The following is a 26704-nucleotide window of genomic DNA, read 5'->3' on the forward strand; positions in this document are numbered from 1 at the left end:
TCTTCAAAAAGGGCCAGAAATATGATCCTGGTAGCTATAGAGCTATCTGTCTCACCTTGATGCCAGGAAAGGTTATAGAAAAGATAATCCCAGGAGCCATCGTGGGTCAATTAGAGGTCAACCAGGAGATCAGGCCCAGTCAGCATGGGTTCATGAATAGTAGATCCTGTTTGACAAACCTGATTTTGTTCTATGACGAGGTGACTTGCTTAGTGGGTGAAGATAACGCTGTTGATGTGGACAGCCTGGACTTTGACACTGTCCCCCACAGCGTTCTCATAGTGAACCTGCCTGCCCATGGTTTGGATGGGCATACACTCTGCTGGGTGAAACACTGGATGGATGGCTGGGCCAAAAGGGTTATAATCAATGGAGTTAAATCCAGCTGGCGGCCAATCATGAGAGATGTCCCCCAGGGCTCGGTAATGGGGCCACTTCTATTTAACATCTTTATTAACGATCTAGATGAGGAGATTGAGTGCACCCTCTAAGTTTGTAGACAACACCAAGTTGGGAGAGAGCGTTGATCTGCCTGAGGGGAGAAAGGCACTACAGAGGGACCTGGATAGACTGGATCAATGGGCCAAGGTGAACTGTATGAGTTTCAATAGGACCAAGAGTCGGGTCCTGCATTTTGGTCACAACAACCCCAGGCTTGGGGAGGAGTGGATGGAAATTGCCTTATGGAAAGAGACCTTGGTGTACTGATGGACAATTGGCTTAATACAAGCCAGCAGAGTACCCAGGAGGCCAAGTAGGCATGCTGGTCATGGTGTGGTGAGCAGGACCAGAAATAGGGAAGTAATGTGCCCTTGTACTCGGCACTGGTGAGGCCCCACCTCAAGTACTGTGTTCAGTTTTGGGCGCCTCAATACAGAAAGGACATTGAGGTGCTGGGGCAGGTCCAAAGAAGGGCAACAAGGCTTGTGTGGGGCTTGGAGAGTATGCCCTATGAGGAGTGATTGAAGGAATTGGGGCTGTTTACTCTGGGGAAAAGGGGGCTGAAGGGAGACCTTACAGCTCTCTTTAAATACCTGAAAGGTCATTGCAGCAAGAGCGGGGTTGGTCTCTTCTCACTGGAGACAGCTGACAGGACAAAGGGAAATGGCCTCAAGTCGTGCCAGTGGAGGTTTAGATTGGATATAAAGATAAACTTCTTTACAGAAAGAGTTGTTAAGCACTAGTCACCATCCCTTGAGTGTTTAAAAATCATTTGGATTTGATGCTCAGGGACATGATTTAGTGGTAGGTTGTTAGAGTTAGGGTAGCATGGTTAGGTTTTGGTTGGTGATCTTGAAGGTCTTTTCCAACCTGAGCAATTGATTCTATGATTCTGTAACACAGGAGTGTCAAATTGTGAGCAAACTGCATCTAAACCTCTGTGCGAGCATTCAGTATGCATTAACAAACATAAATGGAGAACAAACATAAATGAAGAATTATTTTACAAGGTTTCAGCTACAAGACCATTCTTGTCTATTCTAAATATTTTTTTGTATACTTAAAGGTATGAAATAATTTTAAATCTTTCAGACAAATCTTGACTTTGCTTTACATCTATTCTATTTTCATGCCATACATATTGTTATGTAAAATCATTTATTTCATATTGATGAATATTTTTGTGATCTCTGTAATGCTGTGAAACTTCCAGATTGTGTATAATTTAAAATGCTGCTTAAGCTTTTTTTGATGTATGTTCACTTTTCTTGTCACTGTCTGGGTTTGTTTTCTTTGAGGCATTCAGAAGGTACTAAATATAAATAAAAATTATCAAAGGTATTTTTCTGGTCTTGATAAGGCCTTTCCATTTTAAAGCAAAACTGGTTTAGTTCAGTTTCCCTCTTCCTTCTAATTTCTTGAAATAGATTTCTCCGATGCCTTATTAATCAGGGTGGAGTATAGCTGTGGCTAGTTCGCATAGAGGTTGTTATCTTCCAATCCTAAGGTGAAAGAGGTAATAGAGTGTAACAATATCTTTAGTCAGTGTTCATCAAGCCAAATACAAGTATAGTGAGAGGAACAAGAACTTGATAGTGATCCAACAGGCCCAACCTTATTCCTCAGAATTTAGTGTACCAATTGAATTAAAGATTAGCAACAACAAAAACAAAAAACAACTGAAAAATAGACTTTAAAGTAAAATAATAATTTTTGAATAGAGAAAGATTGAGTAAGTTAATGACAAATTTGAATATGAAATGAAATGTAAGTGAAAGAAGAAAATCTGCTCACTGATTACCTTATTATGCTTTTCGAGGTGATCAGGTTTATGAAATGAGATGGTAGACTCAGATGGATCTCTTGAAATTGTTTCATATGTGTGCTGAAGTGTGAAGAAAGTTTTGAAAGCAAATTATTTGGCATTTGATAACAAAATCATTGGCTTATTGAAATACTTTTTGAGACTGGGGCTAACACATGAACAGAGATTAATTCAGTCTTTATCCACTGAATCACCAGACTCCAGAACTAAATTTCTCCCAGAAATATTGAGTTGTGTTCAGTGCATACATAAATTATATCTTTATTATCTTAGTTGCTCAGAAGTGTTTAAGTAACTAAATGCCACTGATATCTAACGGAAAATTGTGATCAGATATTTGTCTTGACTGTTAAGACTGTACGCAGTGAAGCGTAACTACATGAACTTGAGCCCTTTCACACTTGTAGAATGGTACATGGTCACCTATCTTCATCTTTGCCATTTACAAGCTGAGACACATTAGAGAAGCTGTTTCAGAAAAATCTCACAATATTTCACTTTTCCTGATATACTGGATCCTTCAGTGCCATAATATCTTGATACTTCTATGTGAGCAGAAGAGCTCTAGTCCCATCAGCACAGCCTGATGAAGTTATCCTTCACCAAAACAAAAAAAACATTGCTGTGGTCTGTTGGACACCTGCTTCTTATTGCCAAATATGAGACTTCTACACAAAATATTGATCATTGGAAGAGGGAATGCCATTTTTCTTTGAGATCTGCTGAAATGATGTCAACACAAGAACATAGCTCTGTGTGACATTATGGAGAGTTTTGCAGATCGTGAGACATCAAACCTAGTGAACCCTGAGTAAGGTGGAATAGAATTTTTAGAACAGATCTTTCAAGTTAGGAGTACAGGCTTAAGCCTGTAAGAAAGATGGGTTAAAATTACAGTCATAGTACTGTAAATATACATATTTGTGTTTGTCATTCCTTAGAGCCTCATCAATCAGTGTATCCAACCGCAGGTAGTGCAGTCTATGAAGGCCTCTGGGGTCTTCAGCAGTGCTAATATTGTTAATTCATTGAATATGAGAGCTCTATTACTGGCCATTGTCCTTTAAGTAATCAAAATTTACAGTGCACATACTCTGTTAGTGCCATATTTAACTCAGTAAAAAGAAGTGTGATACAACAAGCCGTCAATTTATGGCCGTCTTCTGTATTCCTGTCTTGGAGATAACAGAACTGATTCCCCATCTCCCTCAGGCTCTTGAGGAATCTCTGTTCTTCAGTTATGTTGGTTGCAGGTTTTTTGGTATACTGTATACAGTTGCCACAAGAGGGCAGAGATGTGTAGCACTGTACTTAGTACACACCACGTAATGAATCTGTGTTTTGGGTGTTGAACTATTGGTAATGATGTCTCAGTTCAATTATATTGGACAGGGTGCAGCATGTTGTCTTAGATAATTTACAGCTGATGCATACTTTCAGTGTAAAAGAAAGCAAATTAATTTTTTATTGTTATCTGTACTGTGATAATGAATCATGTTAATTGTATTAGTAGAAAGTGTAATTCTTTGTTTCATGTTTTGTTCTACTTAAATGCACAGGGACTAGTGCATTCTCTTTACATTAAGTGAGGAAAACCACCTCTGAGTTTCTTAAGACAGTTTGTTAGATATGACTACTTTGCAGTAAGGATGGAGTAAGGATGTTGATCTTAAGATAAATTTTGGTTGCCAGCTTGCTTCCCTTCTGGTTGCTCTTTTGCAGCTTAAAATTTTTGGGTGAGGGCGTGGGAAGGCACTCTACTAGTTGTTAAATAGTTTATTCTTTCTCCCTAGAATTTTACCAATTAAACAATAAATACATACTAATTAGTAAGCACTTGTTTGTAATGTTAATTTAAGACAGAAAAATAGCTATAAAATAAACTCTGCTCCCTTGAGACCCTACCTTGAGTACTGCATTACAGGTCCCTGCCTGTAACAAGGGGGTTGGAACTAGATGATCTTGAAGGTCCTTTCCAACTCAAACCATTTGATGATTCTCTGAAGCATTCATTGTCACTAGATATACGATCGTTTTCTTGCATTGATTATTAATGAAATGCTTTGTGATTCGTGCATTTTTGAAACTTGTAAGTAACAGGCAAGCCTGAGATAATAAGGAGGTAATGCTAATGTAACAAGGTCATAAACTGTACAAATAGAGTATTTATATGTTGTGTTGTTATTCTATTAAAAAGAAGTTAAGAATTACAGTTTTCCTCTTGTTCTCTAATGCCGTTCTTAACCATGACAGAATTGCTGACACTTCTTCCTTCTGTGGTCCTTAGCTATTATAAATTTCACTATTTACTTTTTTTTTTACCCTTCACTAAATAATGCTTTCCAGATGTTTTTGTTTTTTCTTTGGTTCTTGTGATATGGCATATATCTGTGCACTGACTGGTTCTTTTTCCTCTCTCTAGTACTGTCAGTGTGTGTAAGACTGGGCAAAAGAGCTGTTTGCTTGTTTTCTTTCTGGGAAGGCAAGCTGGCTGATTGATGAGTTCTCTATACACAGCCTATATTACAACGATTTTTAATTTCTGCATTTTAGGTGCCTTATCAGGAGCCAGAGAAAGCTGGGAGTATGATTCAGGAGCAAGAGATCTTCAGAGTCCAGACCTTCAGAGTCATTTTACCCTACAGAAGGTATTGGAGAATGGTGGAAGCAATGTGGCTAAACAAGCTGCTCTGCAGAAGCTTCTATCTCAGGCCTCGAATTACAGCAGTTCTGTTGGAGGAAACTACTTGGAACTTGCCAATACTGTAAGTACATCTTTCCTTTCAAGTCCTATAGATTATTTGTTCTTGTTATTCTATACATATAGAAGCATGTTAATTCAGCCTTTGGACAGTCACGGAAACAATGTCAGGCTGCTGGTGCGTTTCATTTACAAGAAAGCGAATGTGATTTTAGCAAGTGGTGGTGTATAATATTTCCAAAACTCATAGAATTGAGTGAAAAAGGATAGTAGTCATTGAGAAACCATGTTCAAGTTCTTAAGTTACGCAGCTTAACAAAACAAGAGGTATGTGTAAAATCTTCCTACCCGTTTCTGCCAGTGACGACACTAAACAGGAGCTATTGACAGGAGCTATTGACTTCTTTTCAGGCAGAGGCCTTACAGAGGGATCGTGACAAGTTAGAGGACTGGGCAATCACCAACCACATGCATTTTAACGTGGTTGAGTGCTGGATTTTGCAATTGGAATTGGGCGCTTCTGGCTACGTGCTCATACTGGAGGATGAAAGTCTGGAGAGCAGCTCCATGGAAAGGAATCTGAGAGTTCTGGTTGAGGACAAGCTGTATGGAAGCCAGCACCATGCTCTGGCAGCCCAAGGGGCCAACTGTATCCTGGGTTGCACCAGACCCAGCTCTGCCACCAGGACGGGAGGTGTTGTCTGCTCTGCACTGTGCAGCTTCACCTCTTCACCACATGTCTCAGTATAAAGAAGGATACGGAACTGTTAGACTGAATCCAAAGGAGGACTGCAAAGATAGAGAAGGGTCTGGAAGGGAAGACGTATGAGGAGACATCTTTGGGTTTTGTAGTTCAGCGCAGAGGAGGCCGAGGGGAGCCTTCATGGCGGCTGCAGCTCCTCACAGGGAGCGGAGGGCAGCGCTGAGCTCTGCTCCCTGTGACAGCGACAGGGCCTGAGGGAACGGCATGGAGCTGCGTCAGGGGAGGGGAAGGGAGGATGTTAGGGAAAGGTTTTTTGTCAGAGGACAGCGGGCGCAGCCCTGAGCTGCTTGAGTTCAGGATCTGTTTGCACAACCCTCTCAGGCAAAGGGTTTGAATTTTGGGTGGTCCTGTGTGGAGCCATGAGCTGGACTTGATTGATGGTCTTTGTGGGTTCCTGTCAACATAGATTATTCTGTGATTCTCTTAATTCATTTTTTTTATTCTGGAGATCAGATTGTTGAGAAACATTATGTAGAAAAATTCTTCACATGTTTTTTCTTTTAAAACTCTTTGTTGCTCCCTTATGCTTTCTATTTCTATACACAAGAACTATTCTTTGTTATGAAAAGATATGCAAATGTTGTACATGTAAGGCATTGTTCTTGGCTTCTCCATCAATATATTTGGATCAAATTCATATTTTAGTTCTAAGTGAGGCTTGTAATAAAAGATGGTTTTGTACAATGGTCCTGATTTATGCTGCGCAGAATTTTAAGTGGAGAAGTAAAACATGAAAGAGAAAAGGTTTTGTTTTTGAAGTGATTGCTTGCCTTCCATGAAATTCACATAGGGGAATTCTAGCTGCAAGCAAACCTCAGGAGATTGTCTAGTCCAGCTTCCTGCTCAAGAGTTAAAGTCTAATGGAAGCGATTGCTGGCAGCTGAGGAAAATCGACCTCTTTAAGCTGCATTACTCAAAAATAAATCAGTGAAAAATCTTCTGAAAGTATTTTTAAAAGCCTCCTTGTTTTTCATTTGCTTGTTTTGAATGCAATGCGAAACAGGACCTGAAGTTTCCATATGTAAATTAAAAATTTGTAGATATTCAAATATTCCTAAGAGACAAAAAAGTTCAAAGAAGTTGCCAATTAATGGAATTATATCCTATACTTCTCTAGGAAGCATAGGATCAAATCAAATCAAATCAAATCAAATGTATGCTTCTCTAGGAAGCATAGGATCAGTTGTAGTCAATTGTAAACCAGTTAATGAAAACTGGACAGAAACATACGAAATCTATAAAAAGCAGAAAAAGCACATGATTTATAAAGAGAATAGGACGGAGAATCTGGGCCAGCTAGTAGTATTATTTATACATCCTGTTGTATTTCTGGAGATGTACACGGTTTTGACTAAGAGAGGATGTCTAGATTTATTTGAGAATCATAATATCCAACCAATCTAAAACATGCCTTAACTGAGGAGTGGACTTTGGAGAAACAGTACATGTCATATATCTCTGGTAATGCATTTGATCCTGACTTGAATAACACTGTAATAATCAAATGTAGAAGCATGGTCCAAACTACTAATATGTGAATTTCTGAGTGGTTTTAAAATTGTGAGGCACTGGTTTTTTTTAATGTCTTTCTCAGCCCTATTCTTCCCTGTTCTCTGGTTTGTATGATAACACCACCAAATTAAAATAAAACTATACTTGCTGGTAAAATTAGTACTTCCCCATGCTGAAAACTGCACTTGTGATTGTGCAAGTGTAGGTCTAAGGAAGATAATTAATCAATGCTCAGTTATATATATTTCCATAGCTTTGGTTGATTTGCTTAAAAATATATGATTTTGGAAAAACATGAGCTACTTCTCATTTAATTATTTTAAAAGATGTAAGATACAGTTTAAAAGTTTAAGTGGAATGGCTTAGGACTAATATACCTACATAAAAAGAATGATTTAAAACTTTTCTTTCTGGAGCAGAAACTGTGAGTTGCAGAATACTTTTTGAATCTGGACTTCATTCAGGTTTCAAGATGAGTACATATTAATGTGTTCTCTTCTTATATTCCCCCTGACTGATGTTGGTTCAGAAGTCGTGGGCTTTGGTAACCTGTGTGGAGGAAATGGACCTAGAGGTGTTGGTTGACACTAAGCCTGAACATGAGCTAGCAGTGTGCCCAGGTTGCCAAGAATGCCAATGACATCCTGGCTTGTGTCAGAAATAGTGTTACCAGCAGGAGCAGAGAGGTGATCTCTCTATTCATCACTGATGAGGCCACACCTCAAGCACTGTGCTCAGTTTTGGGCTTCTCACTACAAGAAAGACATTGAGATCCTGAAGCGTGTTTGGAAAGGAGCAGCAAAGCTGTGAAGGGTCTAGATCATAGGTCTTTTGGGGAATGCTTGAGGGAACTGGGATTGTTCAGTCTGAAGAAGAGGAGGCTCAGGGGAGACCTTATCACCCTTCAACTGCCTGAAAGGTGGTTATGGCAAGGTGGGGTTGGCCTCTTCTTCTGCATAACTAGTGATAGGACAAGAGAGAATGGCCTTAAAGTGTGCCAGGGGAGGTTCAGGTTGGATGTGAGGAAAAATTTCTTCTCCAGAGGAATGGTCAGGCACTGGAACAGGCTGCCTGGGGAAGCTGGTGGCATCACAGTCCCTGGAGGAGTCAAGAACCTCGTGGATATGGCACTGAGAGACATCTTAGTGAGCATGGTGGGGATGAGTTGGGGGTTGGACCAGATGATTTTAGAGGTCTTTTCCAGTATTAATAATTCTATGATTCTGTGATACTGCACTGCTCTGACAGGTAGATTCTTTAAAAACAGGAAGTCTCAGAAGAAGTGAAGATCTCCAAATGTAATAGCTTTCTCTTTTCTGCCGTCTCTAAGTTTTGTTCATGCTTCTGGTTTTGAGAGTTACCTGATCTTTGTTTTTTACAAGGATGTTACACTTCTGTTTTTAAATATTCTTTCTATGGTCTTTGAAACTACAGTACAATCAGATATCTCTCATTTATATGTAGATGAATACAATCTTTGCAGCATCTTCATTTGACCCCTGCTAAGCACTGGTGTCATGAGGTATATGCAAATTTTTGCTGTGGCTTTATTACAGAGAAGAGGGGTGGGAGAAAATTGAGAGAATATTTACTCTGTTTTTCACTATTTCCATTTATTTCATTTATACTATTAATAATGAGAGGCTTGTTTACTACAGTCTGAATTTAGACTTGTAATGTGAGAGACATTGCCTTAGAGATGTGATTTGTTATGGTTACTTCCTTCTGTGTCTCTCTCTCAAATTGTTTTACCTACTTGATTTAACACAATGTCAAACCTCTCAGCTCTCTTGTATTCATTTTCAGAAATCACAGATCTTAGCTTTCACATTTTTGTGGGTTTAGTCCAGGGAACTTTTCCATTTGTACAGAAGCTGGACAAACTGCTTTGTACTCTCACTAGGGTTACCTAAAAAATCTCTAATGGATCACTAGTAACTGCTTTTCTGCTGTTTGGAAGTTGTATTTCTTTTTGTACAACTGTTTTAGAGAAGAGCAAATATTTTAAAACAGGTGATGTGTGGATACTTCTCTCAGGTATTTTAAATGCTCCTATAGTTAGCCAGAGATTTTTTAATCTCCTTCAAAATGATTATGAAGAAGCAGAGTAGAGCCTTTCTGTGTCATCCTGCTGTTGTGAACAGTTCTAGGCAGTTGAACATCTCCCCGATATATCCATACAGGCCATATAGACATTCTTTTGAAAGGAATGCTTTTTATATTTCTTCGTAGGTGTTCATGGTTCAGACTTGGTGTTCTGGAAAAAAAATTATGTTTCTTAACATGGATGCTTTCTGATTAGAGACTGTAATTTTTTTATTATTTTTATTTTTTTCTATGAACACCTTAGCATTTCTCCTGTTTGAAAAATTTTTCTTGTTACTTAAATTAAATCCTTCTGGTTTAAAACTGTGCAGTAGGGCTAAAGACATTCTTTACGTACTCCTAAAGCGTAGGTGATATTCCTCACTCAACACATTTCTCTTTATCGCTTTTCACTTTGTTACCAGTATTTATGACTAACATATTAACCTTTCACGTGACCTGTCACCACCTACTAATGTTGCACCTGCTCATGCGAGTAGGTTAAATACTACTGCGGTTATCTTTCACAAGAACCTTGATACATCTTCCAAACAAAGTCATCTATGAGCTTGTTTTTTTATTGCACTTGGATGCAAACTGAAATGTATTTCATGGGTAGCAAAGAATTCAAGTATTTCAAATTATTTCTGTCAGGAGGGTACATGTTGCTGATTTGTTTTTCATTTGTACTGGAATCTGCAAATTTGGATGAGAATCAGTAGTGTGGATAGTTTTGTAACCAGAGAAATAACTGATTTGGTGGTGTCATATCTGCTCAATTGCTAAGAGTTATGCAGTCTTGATTTGTTCCCCATGCTGCTGTCAGGAGGATCAGCATTCCTCTTTTGCAAGAGATCATAGAATAATAGAATCACCAAGGTTGGAAAAGACCACTAAGATCATCCAGTCCAACTGTCCAGTGACAAAGAAATAAAGTGCTGTTCTCTGAAAATTTCATACAGGACAACATTTCAATATGATATACACGTTTCATATTGGAATTGCAGTGAATTTTAATAATTTGAAGGAATTAAATTAGAAGACATTTCGTTCTCTTTTTGTATTGTCCTTGTACATGATAAAAATAGACTAGATAAAAATAGACTTGATGCTTTTTTTTCTTTGAGTTGAATGCATGCTTACAAATAATGCTCATGCATTTCTGTGTGTTGTTTGTTTCAGTCGCCAAAGTTCAGTGCTGGTAAGATGAATGTATTTGTTGTCACAAATAGCTACATTTACATGAGTGGAACCAACAGGGATGATTTGATTTGCCATGATGATATGATTTCGCACCTTTATTCTGTCTGGATTTTTTGTTCAGAAAATCTTTGCACAAAGATTTTAAATTTCAAGAATGTGGCCTAGAGGATGTTGATAGCTGTTTAAACTGTCCAGTGTTTGAATTGATTAGATCTGGGATCCTTTACTAATTTTTCCTTCCAAAGACATGACAGTTATATAGATACCGCTCATTTAGTTGAAAACATTTAGGAAAGGTTTGATGGGAGTATGATTAACTTGCAGAGGGGAAGAATAGAGCTGTATTTTTGAGAATAAGTCTGTGTTAGGATGCCTTCGTGACCACTTGCTCTTAGGAGCTTGTGTTGCTGTTTTCCTCTTCAAGGAAAGAGCCACATATTTGCATGTTCTTACTAACGCAGAGAGGGCAAATTTACAGACTTGCCAAAATTGCTTCCTGCAGCATCTCTTTGTTTTGACCGGTGACGAAGCAGGAATAATCCTGCTTCATCTTGAACAGAGCTGTCAGTGCAAGATGGATGTGTCTAGAGTATTGTTCTGAATTGCTCCACCTGCCAAATCTGCATTCATTTCTCATTGTAAAGGGAGCTGATTTTGGAATGCCTCCATAAAGAATAAAACAGAAAGCTAAAGCATCTTTTTGTAACACCTCTGGAATATGTTATTCTTCAGCTAATTCTGCCTGACTTTCCTGTTTGTGTATCTCAGTTGGAGACATTAAAAACTTTGTGGAGAATCTGAATGGATGCTTTGTTCATGCATCTGTGTGTGATGGGGGATCTTTTCTGTACAGTGGGATTAAGGTGACTAACCTAAGCTTAGTTCTGGCTGTGGACCACCAGTGCGAAATGTAGTTACCATCTCTGCTTGAAAAACAACTCAAAAGATTGTGAAGAACAAAGGCATACTGTGAATATTCGTAGTAAAGCTATATATAATTGTATTGAAATTACTCTCTCACCACGATCACTACAGATGAGAAGGCAATGTCTTTGTCTTAGGAAAGGACTGTGTTCTGCAAATAGGTATTACTGTGATAACCTCTTTGTCAGACTCAGTAGTTGTTTGCATTGCTAGTTTTTCCTCAGGATAATTGAGCCGCAAGTTAAAACAGCTAGAGCAATTATTTTGAGAAAGATATTCTTTTTAGTTGACGTAGGTTATAAGTGATGATATAGTGACAATACTGCATAAACTACTATTTATTTTTTAAGGGATAGGTGGCTTTTCCTTTTCTACCTGCAAGATTTGTGTCATAGTTAAGCAAACATGAAACTGAATATAATCTTCTGTCTATAAAATGTCGTATTTAAGATTATCATTGTGTATTGCATTCATTTCAGACTGTAGTGCAGTTCTGAATATCTACTGGAAAAAGCACTGTTAGCCTATTTCACTCTTTATTTCACTCTCTGTCAAAAAAAGCCATTTATGGGCTTGTGAAATGCACGTAAAATCTGAATTAGTAAAAACTATATAGTGATCTACATGTAAATTCAATACTACTGTCAAGTTATTGAGCATGATGTAATGATTCCTTGCAGTGCCTTAATGTTATGAAACATGCTTAGTACTGTAGGAAAATAACGTTGTGGGGATGCTTGGTATTTTACATATATTCACACAAGACATTTTGTATTGGAATTTAAAGTGCTAAATTTAATCTTTGTCCAGCCTTTTCTCTAGCACTTCAGACCATCTGACACTGCATTGTGTTATTCTCTTACTGGATGTTTTACCTCCCTGTTTGACTGTAAGCCAACCAGCTGATATTTCTAGGGTTGTATCCTATGCATCTAGCAGAAGATGTGCCTATGTAACTAAAAGTTTTTCCTTACTGATATGCTAAGACTATCAACTGATAACAGAAATCTGCTTCTCTCAGGTTTTTTTTGGCACAGTTCACCAGTGTTCATGTTAAGGGAACAAAAATGTTACTCCTTAAAAGAGCATAGCATTCTCGTCCGCACTCCTCCCCCAACTGTAAACCTTTGTGTATGCACTGTAATTTTGCTAAGCTTCATTTGAACTAATCTGATGAATCTGTTTTTTCAAACTCACTCGTTAAGTACAGGAAAGATTGTCTGGTTGCTGAAGAAAGCAGAAATACTTCTGCAGGTGAGTGAGAACAGAGGACTTCACAGAGATGTGAGACTCATGTAAAAGAGAGCCTTTTTATTTAGTAAGGATCTAGTCTTATAGCAATCCTAATGATGAACCATTTTCTCACTTGCTTAATGCATAGCCATCAGCTTAAATTAAATTGCAATCATTTTTGGTATTGCAATCATCCAGGTATTTCTTTGGGGAATTTTTTTTAAGGAAAGCGTCAAGGAAGTTTGAAGACACACTGTACCATGGTTAGATTCCACATCCCAACGAATGAACCCATAGTGTTTAGTTTCTCATTTCATTTCTAAGTTTTTACAGTTTGGTAACTTGGTAATACTGATGCATTCTTTTCTGGTGAAATCTACTCCTTTTTGTTCTCTTCTACGTTTTCCTTGTTTTTAAATTAAGCCTACTAGTTCCTCAGTTTGGGAAGCTCCACTCCTTCAGCTTCCCTACCCTTTCACTTACATACAGAAATTTCAGACATCAAAGCATCAAGTATCCCATTTTCTCAAAGCACATCTGTTTGAATAGGAGCATAATGCCCTTTCTACCTTACTGTGGACAAAAAGCACCTACATTTCATGTGTTTCAGGGAATTTGTTCAGTGCTGTATGTGCTCTGTTGGATAAACCAGAGCTGAATTAGTTGTTCACACTGATTTTTCCCAAGTTATTTTGTCAGGGGATATGTTCTGTATTTGCTAGCTAGTTCTATTTGGAGCTAGTGTATAGTACTAAATAGTAGTAAATAAATAATGCTAAATAGCCGGAGACGGATCTCTGCTCCTTCTCCCTTTAAACACACTGATGTTCTGTGTTCTATCTGCAAATGTTACTACAGTTTCTTTTTATCCCCCCAAAATCTATTAGCATAAAAATATAGGTTAGTTATTAATTCATCTGCAATCTAGAGAAGCTTGAAGTTGAACAGTATTTCGGTGGCCTGGAAAATGGAGCCCGCTTATCATAAAAGATCTTTGCCTAAGATAACGTGTGCCTTTTGTGCCTTTGCTTCCAAGGTGGACGTCATTTCCGTTCCACAAGGCTTAAAATAAGGCCTGAGAATGCCATTAAAATAAAACCTGATCATGGGAATGTAGATTCAGGCTCTTCAGAAAACCAGATGGTTTTGTTTGATGGACATTTTTAATGTTTGGGAATGTGGAAGCTGTTTATCTTTGATCTCGAGCGAGCGTTGCAATGGAATTTGTTTGCTTGAAGCTCTCATAAGGTGTAATAGGATTATGCAGTATGTTCATAGAATCCTGGCTTCTGTGTCTGTCCTTCTAGTAGTGTCCAGCTTCTCCTTTTTGAAGTTAAAATAGAGATCATGGATTATTTCTGTCAAGAATCGTCTATGCTGATATGTAGTTTCTGGATTTTATGTACAGCTGAGCAAAAACAAATTATAAACTTTTTTGAAACTTCCTTTCTACAGTGCATTAACACCATTACCACATTAGATGATAAATGTTATATCCTCCTTCTAACAACTCTGTCCTGAGGTTCCTTTTGTTTTATTTTGTTTTTCATTTGTTTTGTTTGAATCTTTTTAGAATTTCTATCAGCCCAGAGTTATGGGTTTTGGCACAGTGTATGTGAGTTCAAGTAGATCTTTTTGGTGATGCTTTTAATTGGAACTTTTGTGAAAGAGATGAGCAGTATTCTTCACCAGTATGTAAGGAAGATGAAGTGCATAGAATGATGGGTTTTAACACAGTTCTGGAATTTTAATTGTATAACTGGAACAAGCACATACCGATCAGGTGCTATTAGAAAGGGGAATCTTAATAAGTGTGTTTAAGTAGATGTTTTGAAGGTGTAGGTACTGAATTTCAAAATTTTGAATTAACGTAATTGCAAGTACTTTGTATATTGTCCTCCTCAACTTCTCTATGCTAAGAAGCTGTTTATGCATCAGTTTTTGTTTGCTGTAGTTAAGAGAGCTGTGGCCGTGGTGCAAGAGCTATTATCTTTTCACTTTTCCCAACATCTTTTTTTCTCCAGTTGTCTGAGATGAAGAGCAATTCATCTTATACATTGAGCTGTCATCACTGCACATGTACATAATATAGAATTAATATTACCTGCTTGGCAACATTAAGCTGAACCTAGCATTAGTCTGCTAAAGCATCATTAACCTCCTTCATTCCAGCATGCCAAAAAGATCACCCTGCAGCTCTAGTCACAGGCAATTTCGTATTAGCAGCTTTTCTGTTTGATCTCTGTTGCCCTGTAGTTGTGGTTGGTAATGGTGAACTTCTATGCACCCTCATTTACAGTAAAGATGAGAGAACTTACTTCTTCTCCCCTTTTATACAAATACAAAACACTTATGTTTTGCTTACATAATATATAGTAATTTTGAAAATGTATCTATGCACAGTAGAAAAAGGACTCCAAAGTGCTTTTCCAGTTCAGTGCTTGTTTGGTTATAATGCAGAAATCAACCATTATTCTGTCAACCATGTGAGACAAGGCAGGGTTTGCACAGAAATCTATCAGTGCCATGATTAAATTAATTAAGATGCTTCTGTTCTCTGGAACCATTTCTGTCACTCTTGGATTTGGGATATTGAGCTGAGGCAGTATAAAACACTGTCATCATTCAAATTCCCTGCTTCTCTTTATGCTCTCTTTTTTTCTAATGAATGTATGGTTGTCAGCTTAGCTGTTTGGGATAATAATATTGGTGCCAGTGCAAAGGAAATGGAATATTTCTTTACACATACTTGCTATCCATTATACTTTCTGCTTTCTGTGAAGATATTTTTCAGTAGGATTGCTTCATTTGGTACTGCAAAATCATATTGCCTTTTCTCAGCCGGGAGACAGATAATGATGATAGCTGTATCGCTCTGTGTTGGTTAATTCTACTTTTTGTCATGGGAGAAAGCAATCAAAACAAACTACTTGAATTTCAGCAAGAGCAGTATCTGGTCTATGAAGAGCTGATAATGAAATAAGAACCCCACTGATGTGCACAAGCAAGATTGTGCCCTAATATAGACATCTTTAATTTCCTTCACTAAATTTCCTATTACTTCACCTACTTCAAGGTATAATTTGAGGGAGATAAAGACATTGAATCTTTCTACTTTATGTATTTTTAAAAAGATGCTTATTACTGCCTATTACTTTTGAAATGGATGTTTTTTACCTGATATGCGTAATAGAAAAGCAGGGTTGCCTTGAATAAACAGAAATTGTCTTGCATTTACAGAATTCATTTGATTGAAAATGTTTTAAGTACAACATTTCAGTGAATCCAAACTCTGTAATATTGATACATATATACATTACACATCACATCATACATTACACATTACATCACACGTTACACACTGGTAAACGTGTGTATGTATGTGTATATATGTACACACACACATATATATATATATACACATTGTCAGAAAGTACTCATCAGTTAATCTGTTAAGCATTCGAAAGGGATAGTGACCCTTCATGTCAAAATGGGATGCCTGGGTGAGGGGCTGGAATCCCTCTGTCTTCTTTGTGTCAGTGTGAGCACTTATGCACAGGTCCAGCTCAGGGAATCATTTGTTTAATATGCCAGTGGTATCAGAAGCCTGTGGAGAGAAGACATAATTAGAAAAGGTAAATTCAGACATGGATGTCTTAGAGTAAAAGAGAAGTGGGCAGCTAATCAGCTGGGAGACCTGAATGTTTACACAGATGAGGACATAGGTAGGGAGTGAGGGCTAGAGCCATAAATAAGAGTGTATGAAGGAAAAGATATGGAAATAAGAGAATATCTGATTTCTCATTTTCCCAATCAGGGATTGGGAAAATCAGTGGAGATGCAGGAGAGGAGTACTGGCAATTCATTATTGCATAAGTGAGAATTTTTGAAAGAGATCTAATTCACATCTGATAAACATAAGGAAACACATGTTCTATTAAAGTGGAAATGCAAGTATCTCAAAGGTAGGATTTAGCCATGCACATATCTCCTTCTCTGGAGATGTTCAAGACCTGCCTGGATGCCTGCCTGTGCTACCTGGTGTAGGGAACTTACTTTGGCAGGGGGGTTGGACTCGATGATCTCTGGAGGTCCCTTCCAACCCCTACAATTCTGTGATTGTGTGATTCTGTGATATTATTAAAAATGATTTTATTACACTAAGTATGCAGAACTACTGGCTGCTTCCGGGAAGGTCAAATCAAAACAGCTGCCAGGATCTTAGAGGCTAAAAATGAATTCAGTGAAGTTTCCTTATACTTAGTCACAGAACTGCATAATGGCTGATGTTGGCAGAGAGCTCTGGATCCATCTACCCTTGATGCAGCAGGGACACTCAGAGCAAGGTCCCTAGGACCACATCCGAACTGCTTTTGAAGGTCTCCTCAGAGGAGAATGCGCATCTCTCCGTGCCAGCGCTTCATCACCTGCACAGCATAGAAGTGCTGCCTGATGATCAGGGTAACCTCCTGTGTTCCATTTGGTGCCCATTGCCTGCCTCATTGCCCGGCATCTGGACAAGTAGAATACGTGACAGAACGGAAGGAATACTAGATGATGAATGGAAGCTAAGCAGAAATAGGATGACATGAACAATGCTTCAAAGAATGCCCTTGTTTTAAGCAAGGAGTAGATGAACGGCGAGGATAATTAGGTGGTTGCAAGATAAAAGCTGTGTAGAAATTGCTGCCATCTTTCCCTGTTGTCCTCTCAGACATATCTCAAACATTAATAACAAGCAGACATTTACTCCCTGGTCCTCGTCCTGTTCTGACCTTATGTTTAAGGCTTAGTGGTGTCAGAGAGAATCAAAATGAATGTGATGGCTTTCAATGAAATGACAGAAAATGAGAGTGGCTGGCTGACAAGTTGGTGAGTGGCTGCATGGCATGAAATACTGGAGAACTGAAAAAGGATCAAATGTAGAGTCCCATGGAGACCGGTTGGGTCAAGGACACGGCTTTTTGAGTGGATTAAGTATTTGGAGAAGGGTGAAGGGGTGAGAGCATCTGATTGAAGTGCTTTTTGGTAATTGCATTATTCTAGATGTTTTAGACTAATCAAGATGATGTGATTGAATGAAAGAAGATAAATTTGCTCGTGTTTTTCAGAGACAGTTCCATTCTTTGGTGTTACTTAGAGTCGTTTCAGATGAGTTGGATTTTTTGTTCTCTAACCCTAGATGCATACCCTTCACTGGCATTAAATGGCAACAGTTGGCATCAAGAAGAACCTGTGATCCTTTTAGGCTCTCCCTTTTAGGTAATAGTGCATTAATGCTGTAGAATAAAGAGTTGTCTGGAAGCATTATCTAAGTATTGTATTGGATTTCCCATTTGTCCATTGAAATTTAAATGTTGGCAATGTATATTTTGTGCCAGAGTGAGTACAAGAACGTGCTCAAGTTGTGCGTAGTAAGTTTGCAGTATATGAATGTGGAATTCATTTGTGTGGGGCATTGTACAGAGTGCTGCTCTAATTATAAAGATGATGCTGAAACAAACTAACTGCTTAGTGAATTCAACTCAGTGTCATTTTGATTGCAGTGATAATTAAACAAAACAAAGCAAGGTCTTATTCCACATGTTCTGAAATTGTGGTCGGCTATTTGTGCATGTTGCATGCAGAGTGAAGTTGCTTGTTAGAGAATGGTATGCACTGTGTACTGAAAAACGTGATCTAAACGTATTTAACAGATAACTTTTTATGCTATGTCTTTCTATGTGCAGCTGTCAAGGACGAAAAATTCGTATGTGGCAATGGTCACACCTGCAACAGTAACTATTAAGAAACAGAGATATCTTGTAAGGGAGAGACCTTGTAAAGTAACTATGGTGATGCAGAGTTTTCCCATATTCTAAGAGTTGCATCTTGTCCCAAAAGAGTACTATTACAGATAATGTCAGTTTTACTCAGTGATTGTTCAGGCCAAAGGGTAGACTCCTCGGCACATCTCTGGTACATTTAAATGATTGTTAACAAGGGTTTAAAAGAGTAACAGAATGGAGCGGCCATAGAATTGTTAGATCCACAGTCAGTAAACTGGAGACACTAATGGTTTTTACTGGATAATTCTGAAATTATCTTGTGAAAAATCTGTCAGCGCAAATGCACTTAATTACAAGCAGTATGCATTGTGAGTGCTTTAGAGGTAGAGAAAGCAGTAATTGACCAGAATGCCCTGAGAGTGACTGGGAGATCAGTATCTCCTTCTTGACAGAACTCTTTTGGAGGAAGCCCTTTTCTGTTAGCCTCAGTGACAGCTGATTTCATTCCACTTTTTTTTGTTACTCCTCGTTTCTATTATAGGAGCACAAACTGAGGCATCCCTCAGAAAATCTTCCTTTGGGCCAAGAAGTGTACAGTTGTATATTAAGAGGTTCCTATACCCCTTGCATCCACCTATGTACTTACATATGCACATCCCAGTGCAAGTAGATGCTAAAAGCAAAGGCAAACACTGGGTTGAGGGAAAGGGAGCATTGTTATCCTAGTTGAGGAACGAAGTTAGGAGACAGAGAATGAACAGTCAGGAATAGGTAAGGATTAATCTCAGTAGGCACTTCTCATGCTGAATCACAAGGCTCTCTATTCTCTTTGCGGCAGTACAAAATTTGCATTCTTGAGGCCAAAGAGAGAGTGTGCATTGGCTTCAGTGAAGTTCTTAGTACTTGCTACTGCATTAGATCTCTTGTATCTGGAAAAAGTGAAACTGAACAGTAGTGTAATCTATCTAGGAATTTAATCTTGCGGTGTAATGCTCTCACTGAATCAGGAATTGGACTCAGAAATGCTAGATAATTTGAATTTTCACAGGGGAACAAGTTCTACATCTTCTGATGTTTAGAAATATTCTGTATTTAAAAATTTAAAAATTGTGATGTAATTATCTTGGAGAGATGATGCATTTAGCCTTAGCTAACACTGTAATGTAGAAAAACATCGTAAGTTTTTAAGGACTTCAGAACACATTGAAATGGCACCGGCAGTACCCATTAAGTTAAAGAATGATTGATGCTTTCTAACTATGTATTGTACAATCGTCAGTGCATCTGAGTGTACCACTCAGTGCAGCTTGTAACAATTGCAGTGGGTGTCTTTTGGAATTCAATAAAATAATTTATCTTCCGTTTGGTTTAACTACTTCATTAGTTTGCCCATGAGCCAAAACTATTTTTTAATTTTAAACTGAATTGTAAAATCCAAGTTGGATAAGATGATCCATAAAGATCATTGAGTCCAATTCCACCTTCTCCAACTCCTCGTGTATGTAGAATCATAGAATTGATTGGAAAAGACCTTCCAGATCGTCAAGTCCAACTGCAGCCAAACCATACTACCCTAAATCTAACAACCCACCACTAAATCATGTCCCTGAACACCACATCCGAGTGATTTTTTAAATACATTCAGGGATGGTGACTCAACCACCTCCACGGGGAGCCTATTCCAGTGCTTAACAACCCTTTCTGTAAAGAAGTTTTTTCTCATATCCAACCTAAACCTCCACTGGCACAACTTGAGGCCATTTCCCCTTGTCCTGTCACCTGTCACCAGTGAGACCAGCCCTGCTTTCACTGCTGTCACCTTTCAGGTATTTGAAGACTGCAATAAGGTCTCTCCTTAGCCTCCTCTTCCCCAGACTAGACAGCCCCAGTTCCTTTAGTTGCTCCTTGTAGGGCATATTGCCCAAACCGTGCACCAGTTTTGTTGCCTGTCTTTGAACCTGGTGCAGCACCTCAATGTCTTTTGTATATTGACATTCTTTTGGGGGCTGAAGGCCTTGAAAACACTCAGGGCTGCCCTAGACAGGCTCACACTTCTAAGAGGTGGCAACTCAACACACCCTCACCTTTCCTGTGGGTGGTTTACCCTTGGTGACCAACAGTGACACCGTAAGAACAAGGCATCGCAATCCTGCCCTGCAGCCACTCTGGGGATCCCCCCAGCAATGCCTTTACCATGTTTATCAGCATGAGGATGTAGTTCTAGACATGCTTCTTACCCTGGAAGCACACCACTGAGTTATTTACAGCCAGCAATTTCTCACACTCCTCCAGCTGCTTCAGCAAGTTGGAGGGCTTGCCCAGCCCTTGAAGTTCTTATTCTTAGATAATTCTGGGGTCATGCCTGCACTGATGAACCTTTGACACAAGTGCCAGAATTGTACAAAGATAAACTCACAGGGAATTCCAAGCAGCTGTGAGGGAGTATAGGAGTTAGTAGGGATACTGATGTAAAGTATAGAAAGTTTGTTACCCTCCCGCTTGAGAAGACATGGCTTGGAAAAGATGAAATGTTTTAAAATGCACTGTATCAGCTGCAGGAGCTTTTGAACTGAAGCCCTTTTCCTCTTGTATGAGAAATGAGGTAAGACAGTATACAGAACCACTATAAAGAACAACATTTTTAATGCACAGGAAATCTGTACACAAAACTACACCGGTTGTACTGCTCCACTCTGCAGACTAGAGAGCTCTGCCTGTTCCTGGCCCCGTTGGTGCTGTCTGCCTGTTGTGACACTGATCTCTGGTGGCTGAGAGAGCAGCGATCTGCCAGCAGAGAGCAGTGCAGCCCCTTGTCATTACTTGAGGAAAGGAAAATTGAAACATGTCAGGTACAAAGCAGATGAGTAAGGAATACCGAGAAGCACAAAATGTAGAGTTGGAATGGAACATGAAGGTAAAGCTGGAAAGATACTCTCAATGAAGAACATAACGAAAGCTAGAGGTAGTGCTTGATGATGAAAAAAAGACACAAAATCAAAAGTACAGATTACCAAAAGCAAATGAGAGTATACAGAATACAGAAAAAAGAAAAAAGTAGCATGAAAATAGACCTGGGGAATAAAAGAAAAATGTCTGCAAAGAGATTGTGGCATTGTCCTTGCCCCCCTGAGCCAGTTCCTGGTATTGGGGAAGTATCTGGGGAAGGAGAGGCACCCAGAAAATGACATTACATTTATTCCTGTTTCTCATGGATTTTTTGGACTCTTCTCAGAACTTGGCACTCTTGTTATAAACTGTAGTAAGATGATCAGGAAAGTTTCAGCTGCAGAGTATGACATTCCCTAAATATAAGTGTAGCATAATCCAGCACTGCAAGGAGTGTAGGGCTGCCACTAAATTCTAGGGGAGACTGGGAGTGGGAAAAGAATTTTTTTTGTTCTTGCAGTGGGTACAATATGTCATCAAATCTATATTGTTAAGATTGCTTCTGGATTTTTTACTGGGTCTGAAAGCAAATGGTTTCTTCTTTATGTAGCATCACCCCAAAGTCTTTGTAAAATGCTTGTGTGTTACGTAAAATCTGCTCCTTTCTAAAGGTGCTATTGGGTTTACTACTACCTTTCAAAATCTTTACAGCTCCCGCCCTCAGAACCACCCAACTTTCTTTACTGAATTGCTGGTGGGAACAAGGAAGTAGGAATTCAACTTCATTGTTGTCCAGGTGGCATTTCCTGTTACTTGCTTAGTTTTATAATTTTGGTAGGGCAATTAGTATACAAAAAGCTGGAAAGATGGCTGTAATTCCAAAATGAACTCTCTATAGCTCGCTCCCTCCCACTCTCTACTTAGTACCGCCCCTTCCATGCACCCTTTAGCCAGCAGCAAGACAGCTGTGTTTGATCATAAACCACTTAAACTCCGGGCTCGCTGGAAAGGGAAACTTCAGCGTGAAGTGCAGCATTGGTTTGTCTCAGAGACAGCAGCTTTCTTTTCTTCTCCCTCCCGAGCACTGAAGACCATAGCAGCTCTGCTTTTATTTTCTCTGTGGACTTGAGCAAAGCTCACCAAATTGTTCTGAGTACGTTAAGCGACGCTATGAGATGTCCTTAAATGGAGTTGCGGAAAAGAGCAGCATAAAACATACAGCAGAGGTGAAGCATGACTTGCGGATGGACTGAGGCAGCCCTGGGCAAGCAGCTTCTTCCTGGGATTTTCTGAACCCTCCATGGTATTAGCAAATCACTAGCAGCAGTGGATTGTATGTGAAGTGGAAACTAGTTTTGCTCTTTTAGAAGGTCTTTTATTGTTAATGTTAACAATTAATGTGGAGTAAAAATGGCTGTCTAGAGCAGAATATTCGGCAGAAAAAGATCGGAGAAGAAAGTATTGAATGGGTTAAACAAATCTTTGAAGAAGCATTAAAACCTGCAGAAATCATCAAGCCCCAAGAAGTCTCATCATGAATTCTGGAGTTGCTTTGAAATATGGAAATGACTCTCCTGCAGAGCTGAGTGAGGTAAGCAGTTTCAGTGCCCTTCTTTGTGCTTTAAAAAGAAACACTCCCCTTGTGGGCTTTCACTCTGCAAGCAGTGCAATTAAAAATTAATAGAATATGTAACTTGCTATAACTTGCTGTGCCAGTGAGGAAATGACCTGAACTTTCTTACTGCTTTAAACTGAATAAGTGGTGAAAAGCAAACGATGCAATCATGTCAAGATGCTTTTTCCTGTTACCATGCAGCAGAAATTGCCTTACCTCCCAAGAGCTGTGTTTATGCCCAACGTTCATCTTTACAGTGGGCGAAATGCAGAGATCTCAGTTGATTTTAAGCAGACATTAACTACTTTAGGAGGGAGCTAGGCCAGTGGAAGATGATAAATATTTTTTGGTATGACAACAGCATTGGCAAAGTTGTGTTTGACTATTTATCCAAGCTGTTACGTTAGATGAATGTTACCTTCTGTGTTTAAAAGAAAGCAAACCATGGGAAATTTTCTACTTTTCCCTTGCAAACTGTAGTCAGCTGTTATTTCTTATAGGTATGGGTATGTCTGGTTTTTGTGTAACCCATTGACAAATATTTTGAATAAGTCAGAAATTAAAGCCATATCAAATGTTATGTAGATACTTAAGAAATATGTTAGAAGTAGTGTATCTTGGCAGTTAATGAAAAATCTTACATGTATCATCTTTATGAGTTTGTTTCTATTGAGAACTGCTAATTTGAGTAATGCCATAAAACCCTAAGTAATTTATTGAAGTAATCTTGAAGAAAATTGAATCTTTGGTCCAGTGTAACTGAAATGCTTCTCTTTCTTCTTTGCCCATTTTTTTTTAAATACACCTTATGTTGCAATGCATCTTTTTTTTTTTTTTTAATGTTTTTGTTTTATTAGAAATAATAGGACATACTTGGCAGAATGAAAGCGTTTACAATTTGTGGGATTAATTATGCAGAGATGGGAGACCCTGAGATGTAGAATGGAAATTAAATCAGTGACCTAGTGAATGGGGCAGCGGAGTAAATATTTGAGACCTTAGCGAGTGCAGTACTTTGTCATGCAGGATGAGTGGCAGGTTTATGACTGAGGAGTGCAGATAAAACAAATTTTATGTACATTCTTCCTCTGACTATAAAAGAATTCAATTTAATTCACTTTATTTTTTGTTAATGATTGTTTAGAGAATATGTATTGGCAACACAGCATAAACTGAATTCATAAACTCAGCATAAAAGCCTGTTATGTTTTTGTAGGAGTTATTTTTTGTAGAAGTCTGCCGCATGGTTCCTGGCTAACTTGTGGTGTTGTCCTGTTGATCTGCTTTCTGTCCCTTCAGCATTTGATTTTCAAAGCTATAGGGCCACACAAAATGCAAAATCCTGCAGGGACTTGATTTGCCTGGTTATTTGTAGCAAGTGGTATTTACTGATAGCATTTCTACCTTGGAGCGCTATCTATTCAGATTTATTTTACTCATTCACAAAATAAGATTGTTGTTTTAAGAACTATATCTTTTCTCTACTGTTCAACATGAGAAGTGTGAAAAAGAAATTGGTGTTCGTGTATCATAGAACATTTTCCTTGTTTATTTTTGTTATTTTGTTCCAACAAGCTTACTTTAATATTTGATTTACTTGATTTTATATTTGATTTGATCTACATTCTAGCTCCAAAGATAAGTGAGGAGTACTCCCCTTTCTGACTGCAAACATATCAGTGAAGCTCTTTTATTCCTAGCTTTCCCCATCTGCGAATCATAATTTCTTTGCTATTGCTTTTCATCTTTGTGATTTGAGCTGCTTGTGTAAGCATGCTTCGGTCTGTTTTACTCAAAGGGCCAGGTCAGCCAGTCTCAGTATTGGTCTTTGGTAGGACATTGTTTTTGATGAAATGTGGGGAATTTACAGACATGGCATGTTTTTCAGGATAAATTGTGCAAGTACTCTGAGATGCAGTTAGTTACTTATCTCTAATTTCTCAACTGACTTTTTTCTCTCTGTAAATTGCGTGTTCATGTTAGACTTTTTTCTGCTTTTGACTTATAATGCTTTGGTTGCTCCTGCTGAAGACAGGAGGTCTTGACTAAAGGCTGTACATATTTATATATCCATGTTTCTCACCAGTTTGTCACGCTTTTCCCCTTTTCTTTTGTTTCTGATTATATTTTCTGTGTGTTGATGTTCATTTTTAATCTATGGAATACTGTGGCATTGTGTTCAGTGGGAAAAGTTGGAACTGGTTCTGTAAGGAAATGATGAAATTAGTGCAGTTTTAGTATGTATTAACCCACACTTTTATCTCTAGTGTTAGTTCTTATTTTCACATTGAAAAGGGCTGTTACCTATGTCTGCATGGCAAAAAAAATGACAGACCAGGAAAGGCTATGATGCAGATTTTGTTGTAGGTGCCTTGATCTCTTCATGGTGTGAAGCTCTAGGCATGAAACTACTATTATTAAAATAAATAGGAAAACTACAAAGCCCTGGAGGTGTAGTAAATGTGTTGTTGAATGGATGCATTAAATGAAACAGAAAGTGAAATTATTGCAGCTCATTGCATTTATGTTGAGACTTTATCTGCTTGAGATTTAGCTCTCTCTTTGGCAAAATTAATTGGCATCTTTATTTTTTAAAGACACAGCTGTAATTGTAGACATTTGTGTGTGGTTAATATTTACTATTTGTAAAGTTTTGTCCAGGTAAAGAGATCTTGATAGTCTTAATTGCTTATCCCCTTCCAAAGGTCATGCAGAAATAAATAAAAGGGAAAAACTCTCAGATTTATGTCACAGGTCAGTGAGGTGCTTTGTGATTCACTACTTTTGGAGTCCAAGCTGTTGGTTATTGATCTGTACATTGGTACCCTTTTTCTTCTGTTTTTCTTTCCATTCAGACTTCTCTTTCTTTTGCTCAGAGAACAAACTATAGATTAGCCAATATGCTGTTTGCATAGCAGAATCACCTTATAACTGTGTAGGGAGGTAGAAGAAAACAGTGTTCTTGTGTAGCAAGGCTTCCTTGTGATGGTGGTAGCTGGGTTTTTTTTGTTTGTTTGTTTGTTTTCAAAGTGAAGTATGATAAATTAAGAGATGCAAATAAAAAACAAAAGCCTTGAAGTCTACAAGTGCAAGATGGCTCTTTCTTGCACTCTATGAGAATGCAGGACAGACTTTGGTAAACAAGTAATAATGTCCAACCAACCTGTTTTAATTCTGCTAAGTTAGCAAACTGCAAATTTTTGACAATTTTCACCTGTCAGCATTACTCCTTATTGTTATTTGCAGTTTGCATCTTAAGGCTTGATTGAGTATGGGTATTATTTGTATGCCATACATAACACCCAAATTAAGTGAATTATAGATTCCTTTTTTGATGTTTTTCTTTTTCTTTTGAGTTGCACAGTACTGTAAACCTCAAGTGTAGTCACAGAGTGCACTCCTAACACCAACATTAAGAGTGTCACCAAACCACGTCCAGGTACAGTGCACAGTGCACAGTTGCTTCGTGGGTTTTTTTGTTTGTTTGTTTGTTTAATTAATCAGAATGTATTTGCTTTGTATGTATTCATTCCTCCAGCAGTTTTTCAGAAGGATGTCTTTGTATAGAAGGAGCTGGTTGGTCTAATCTGTATTTTCTTCTTTCAAATCCAAAGAGACCACCCTTTCCTCAGGAAGTCCTTGAATTTCAGTTTGTTACAAGCTGAAACCAGGGTTTATGGAAAGGTATCACTGCATGTCAGTCTTCTTCTTAAAGCCTTCCACAAGCCATCCTGTGCTGAAACGGAAT

General features: G+C 38.4%; 1 protein-coding gene across 4 annotated transcripts in view; it reads left to right on the top strand.

Moving 5' to 3' along the window:
• MCC (MCC regulator of WNT signaling pathway) overlaps positions 1–26704 on the top strand; it is a 199187-nt gene that overhangs the window by 24120 nt on the left and 148363 nt on the right. For 3 of the 4 annotated variants that reach the window (XM_052700982.1, XM_052700981.1, XM_052700983.1), the window contains exon 3: positions 4820–5031. In XM_052700982.1, the coding sequence (XP_052556942.1) occupies positions 4820–5031 (212 nt within the window). Of the gene's footprint in view, positions 1–4819; positions 5032–22290; positions 22933–26704 lie in introns of those variants that run through there. The other variant, XM_052700984.1, reaches the window with a different exon arrangement.

Source organism: Tympanuchus pallidicinctus, unplaced genomic scaffold (genome assembly GCF_026119805.1).
Source record: "Tympanuchus pallidicinctus isolate F22 unplaced genomic scaffold, pur_lepc_1.0 scaffold4, whole genome shotgun sequence".
NCBI lineage: Eukaryota > Metazoa > Chordata > Aves > Galliformes > Phasianidae > Tympanuchus > Tympanuchus pallidicinctus.